Here is a 5,832-nt window from a genome sequence, read left to right on the forward strand (position 1 = left end):
CCAAGGAGCTTTGCCCAGGGCTGAGTGGGACAGAGTTTGGGTGCTGGGTGCAGGCTCCGGGCTGGGGCACGGGGTGGGGTGCAGGAAGGGTGGAGGGGTGCAGGCTCTGGGAGGGAGTGCGGAGGGGTGGGTAAAGGCTTTGGGACAGAGTTTGGGGGCTGGAGGGGAGTGCTGGGGGGAAGGGACTGCCATGTGGCTTCCTTCCTCCCCTGTTGTCCCTCACCATAGCCTCAGTGGGGGATGGAGCTGCCCCTTTCCCAGTGTTTGCAGGAGTGGTGGCTGGGGGGAAACCCAGTCAAACTCTGGTTTTACTCTTTCGCTGATGGGTCACTTAAACCCCTTACAAACTCCTTCCCGCCTCTCTCACTCCCCTTTTCTACTGGGCTTGTTTGATCTTTTTGGTGGAGCCAGATGAAAACCACAAACCCCAATGAGAGCAACAGGCTGGAAGACTAGACTGAACCCACCACCCAGCCTAGTCCATCCCAGAGCCCAGGATTGAGGGCAAATGTCCCCCCACCCCCAGGGCACCTGCTTCCACTCCTGGCCTCTCCCAGCGCTGCCAGTGATTCTGTGTGGCTGCATCGGGTGGGATTTCAAGCAGACCCCACAAACCCCCGCTAAATTCACCCCTGTTTTGCGACCACTCTGCACCAAGAGCACCTACCTTCCCTGCCCTAAAGCTGCTGGATGGCTAGAAAGCTGAGCTGGGCATTTGATTGATCTAGAATATTATCATGCCCCCCCCCCCAAAAACCTTAATATCCACAAAGCTTTAGGGGGGGCTATTCCCCCCCCCACCAAGCCGGTCTATTTCATTGTTGCAGGGCAAACGAAGGAGCCATAGTTTAATGGAAATATTCATCCCCTACAGCGGTCTTGCAGCAGGGAAAGCAGAGTTGATGGGAAGGGAACTGGTTTGGACAGGAGCCCCCGTCCTCCTCCTTTGCAAATAATTTGGAGAGGGGAATCTGATCACTCAGTGCCTCAGTTTCCCCTCCTGCGGGGGAAGGGGGGCGGAGATAAGTCTCAGCCTGCCCTGTTGCAGACCTTTCGCATTCTCCCCTCTTGATGTATTTGATTTCCTCCTCCAAACCTCCCTCTCTCTCTCACCTGGAGTTCACAGCACTAAGTACCGGCTCGGGGCTTTTTTCCTGGGTTACATGATCCCAACTTTAGTTTTGAAACAGACACAGGCAGGCACAGACTCACCCTCAAACAGCAACACCACGTAAACCACAAAACCAGCCCAATATTACAACCCTTGGGGAATCGCAGGGTCAGACACTCACCGCTGGAAGGGTGCACTGCAGAGATTCCTGTCTGCCACAGACCAGAAGCTCCCTCTGCGTCTCCTCCAGGTGAGTGCTGGGGGTGGGGGAGGGGGAGGGGAAGGAAGGCTGCAATGCACATGTGCCTTCTCCCCCCTCCCCCCTGCAAGTACAGCCAGGGGCCCCCGCTGCCTCAGCTGGCCAGCGTCTCTAGTTGCCTAGCAACAGCTGCTGCTTCCGGGAGACGCAGAGCTTTGCTTCCGGGAGAGACGCTGCAGAGCGGGGCCCTGTCAGGGGCGGGGCCCGATTCAGGGGAATCGGGCAAATCGGCTTAAGGCCGGCCCTGTCCAGGTTACGTATCAGAGGGGGAGCCGTGTTAGTGTGGATCTGTAAAAAGCAACAAAGAGTCCTGTGGCACCTTATAGACTAATAACAGAAGTATTGGAGCATGAGCTTTCGTGGGTGAATAGCCATGCGTCTGACGGAGTGAATATTCACCCACGAAAGCTCATGCTCCAATACGTCTGTTAGTCTATAAGGTGCCCTCAAGACTCTTCGTTGCTTTCTCCAGGTTAAGGCTCCCCCTTCTCCCAGTGCGGTCAGTGGAGAAGCCGAGCCCAGAGTGAGGGTTGTTTGACAGGCAGGGTGGGGTCAGTGATCGCTGAGTGATCTCCCCCCTCAGCCCATTGATAATTCTCTGGATAAAAATCCACCCTTTTGTAGAGGGGGCAGCACAAGCGTCTATGCACCTCCTGAGTGGCGTGGAAGCATTTTAGTGTTTAACATTATTTGAGGGTCTGATGCCCAGATCCATATTCCCACCACAATCCAAAGGAAACACGTCTGTGAGTTTCATGCTCCGTGGTGGGAAGAGGAAGGCCAAAGTGGGTATGGATCCAACATAAATATGAATGGGAAGGGGAATCGAAACGGAAGTATCCAGGGGGTATTAATCAGAACCTGAATCTGAATGGGGATATGAAGTGGAGTATGAATAGGACTGCAAAGGGAAATAGGAACTGGTATATGACTATGAACTCCTATGGATGGGACTGGCAATATGAATGGGAGGGTGTAAATAACTCTCTTGTTTCTATTCTTTTTTAATAAATCTTCACATAGCATAGGATTGGCAAAAGGGGCACGAATCCATAGGTCTCATGCTCTCGAACAGCTCTGGAACTGTCACTGGGAGGACCCCTTCAGTGTGTCAGCCCCAGTGGGGTCACACTCTCACTAGGGTAAGCCACAGGGATTCACCACCTCTTGGGACCAAAACTTAGAGCGTTCAGCCCCCCTGCTTCACGCCATGGGCTCCCTTCAGTGAGTCCACCTGAGTTGGGCACCTGAGGAAGACGTGTACCCCGAAAGGGAGCAATTCACTGTGAACTTCCTTAAACTGACAGTAGGTGAATTTTTGGAGTCACTAGTTTATGTTCCCTTTGGAGGTGAAATTTGCACTTGGGGTGTGTTTTGTTTGTTCTCTTCTGTTGGTTGATTTGTTTGTTCCAGATTTTTGTTTGTTTGTTTGTTTATTTGGTTGCTTGGAGTGGGTGTTTAAGTAGAAGAGGTCCTGCAGTGAGAGTCCTTCTTGCTGTGGTGGAAAGGAGCTGCAGAGTAGAACTTCACTCCCCTAAAAAACAAGGAGGAGTCTGGTGGCACCTTAAAGACTAACAGATTTATTTGGGCATAAGCTTTTGTGCATAAAAACCCACTACTTCAGATGCATGGAGTGAAAATTACAGATGTAGGCATTGTTATACATGAAGAGAGTTACCTCACAAGTGGAGAACTTAGGCATCTTTGAATTTCAGGTCTCATTAATTCATTTCACTGCAGAGAGACATAACCAGACAGGTCTCAATATGAAGCAGTAGGAGGCTCTGTAAGATATTTAGGACATCAGTTTTTTAACGGGAAATCCAACATCTTCTCCTCCCTAAGCTCCCTAAATATCAAGGGATAGATTCACAAATGGATTTAGGAACTTAATGACCACATTAGAAACTTCAATCCCACAATCAGGCCTAAAATGAGATTGAAACCCCACCAGAGCTGTCCCTGAATTCTGTAGACACCTGAGATCACTTTGCACCTCAGTTTTTGCTGTAAAACTTCCCTGGGCACCTATATTTCTGCCTGTGAGTATGGACTTTGCAGGCCCAGGTCTTGTCTCCATGGTGTGGCAGTGTCCAGCAGAGGGCTGTAACCTGTAGAGTGCAGCAGCCCATTGTGGTTAAAATGCCCCATGTAGACCCTACTAGTGCACAGAGATATTGTTCTGGTTCAAACAGGGAAGAGTTAGAGCTTCAAGCTGGAGCACTGAGCAATTCTGGGAAGGAGATAAACTCCCCTCCTTTCAGAGTGAGATGAATCTCGGAAGGAGAGCAGATTATGAGAAATCTTCCGCTTTTGAGCAGGTGAGTTAATAATTGCCAAATTTTGGGCTGCTTCCTATAAAATAATGGGTGCCGACCCCTCTGGGAGACAGAAGGTTGAGGTAGGTGGGCCCTTGGGAGAGTGTTGGGGCTGGCAATTCTTAGTGTCCCAGGTTAGGTCCATCAATGGCTATTAGCCAGGATGGGCTGGGATGGTTTCTCTAGCCTCTGTTTGCCAGAAGCTTGGAATGGGCGACAGAGGATGGATCACTTGATCACCGGTTCTGTTCATTCCTTCAGAAGTACCTGGTATTGGCCACTGTCGGAGACAGGATACTGGGCTAGATGGACCTTTGGTCTGACCCAGTATGGTTGTTCTCATGTTCTTATTCCTGGGGTCTTTCCCTTCATTTCTTAGGGACACTATAGACAAAATGCAGCAGCCAGGACTCCTGGGTTCCACTCCCAGCCTTGGGAGCTCTGATACAATGGTTGCCTTTCAGTGCTAAGGGGTTAGATTCTGGAGTGCTTGTAACACAAGGCAGAAGCAGTGTTGGCAGCTGCTCCTCCCTGGGGCCATAAACCCAGACTGGTTCTCCGCAAGGTTAGTTTTAGTGCAGGCTTTAATAGGATTTTCCACACAGTGAGTATTTGGCACAGTAAGACACGTAGGTGTCTCCGGGCTGCAGGCCGGTCAGTTGAAGGGACACTTGGCCTTTGGAGGTGTCTCTGGTGATGGCGAGTCGACTTTTGAGAGCATCGTTATAGTTAGTTCTTCCATCAGCCCAGATACCTCCCATCGATTCCAACCCTTTTCCCGCTGGCTGGCGGGCCCAGTGCACCGCGTAGCTAGTGAGAGAGAATCCGGACACGGTGCAGGTCAGTCTGAGGGTCTCTCCAGGTTTCTTGACTCCCCCTCCGGACTCCACCAGGCTGACCTGGGAATAGACACCCGCAGAGAGGGAGATAAAGGGAGAATACTGCAGTGATTCCCGGAGTCGCAGTTATTAGGGAAAACACGGTACCGGGCACGGAGCGGCAGCGCAGATCCCGCCCGTACCCGCGGGGAGCAGCAGGAGGAAGGCGATGGCCAGGCTGGGGGTCATGTCTGCGGCTGGCGGCTCGGTCCCCAGGCGGGATGGGAAGCTGAAGCCCGGCGCTGGCTCTGAGCGGGGTGAGCGGCCGGGACTGGCTATGAACAGGGCCCGGGGAGCTCATTTGCATGGGCCGGGGGGTGGGGGCACTATAACGGGGGGACCCAGGAGGTGTGTGACGCAGCGTCGCGTTGTTAAATCTCCTGGCAGGTGGATTCCAGAGTCCAGCTGTGACACGGAATGTTCCCTTCTGCTCTTTCTTCTGCACGCCGGAGATTTGCAACCATGAAAGAACTGGATGGAGACAGTCTGTCCGCCTATCTTCTGCTCTATTGATCACCATAGACATCTATCTGTCTATCTATCTATCCCCATACGCCCCATCTATCTATCTATCTATCTATCTATCTATCTATCTATCTATCTATCTATCTATCTATCTATCTATCTATCTATCTATCCTCACCCACTGTATCTATCTATCCCCATCCATCTATCTATCCTCTCCCCTTTTTATGTTGGTGTCAATATTATAAACTAGGAGCCAGTTTCATTACTGAACCATTCCTTGTTCATGAGAATCTGGAAAATTAAGATGGAGACAAACTGTACAGAAATGCTTCGGGAAAATTTCTGTTGGGGGCTGTATTGTTGGGAAGGGGGTTGGAGTCAAACTCCTCAGTCTGAGGAGAAGGGTCAGTGCTGCGGGGGCTGGAGAAAAGTCGCCCCTGGTGCTCAGTAGCTGACAGGCCCCTGTGATGCCCCTTTACAAAGGGGTGAATTTCACACCCAGGATCACCAATGGGCTGCCGGGGAAGGTCACTTCTAGTTTATTGGCCAGAACCCTCCGGCCCATAATCCGCACTCCGGACTCCGCGTTCCCACTGCTCTTCGCTGAGGGCTCAGCTTCTCCAGTGACTTCGCTGGGAGATGGAGGGAGCCTTAAAGTGGAGCGTGTCTGATCAGAGAATCACTGGGGGCGTCCACAGGGCGAGGGCGGAGCCAGCTGCTCCTCCTTGCTCCGCTGAAACACACTCTGGGCATCTGCTCCCTGCAATAACTGATAACTGGTTATCGATAACTGAAAGG

The 5,832-nt window shown here is 51.8% G+C and overlaps 1 gene segment (V, D, J or C); it reads right to left on the reverse strand.

Annotated features, from left to right (window-relative positions):
* Positions 1 to 4,272: 4,272 nt before the first annotated feature.
* Positions 4,273 to 4,755, reverse strand: LOC123347569. The segment is given in 2 exon segments: positions 4,273 to 4,587; positions 4,675 to 4,755. Coding segments are annotated over 2 exon segments (396 nt in total).
* Between the last annotated feature and the right edge of the window lie 1,077 nt (positions 4,756 to 5,832).

This window comes from Mauremys mutica, chromosome 13 (genome assembly GCF_020497125.1).
Source record: "Mauremys mutica isolate MM-2020 ecotype Southern chromosome 13, ASM2049712v1, whole genome shotgun sequence".
Taxonomy (NCBI): Eukaryota; Metazoa; Chordata; order Testudines; family Geoemydidae; genus Mauremys; species Mauremys mutica.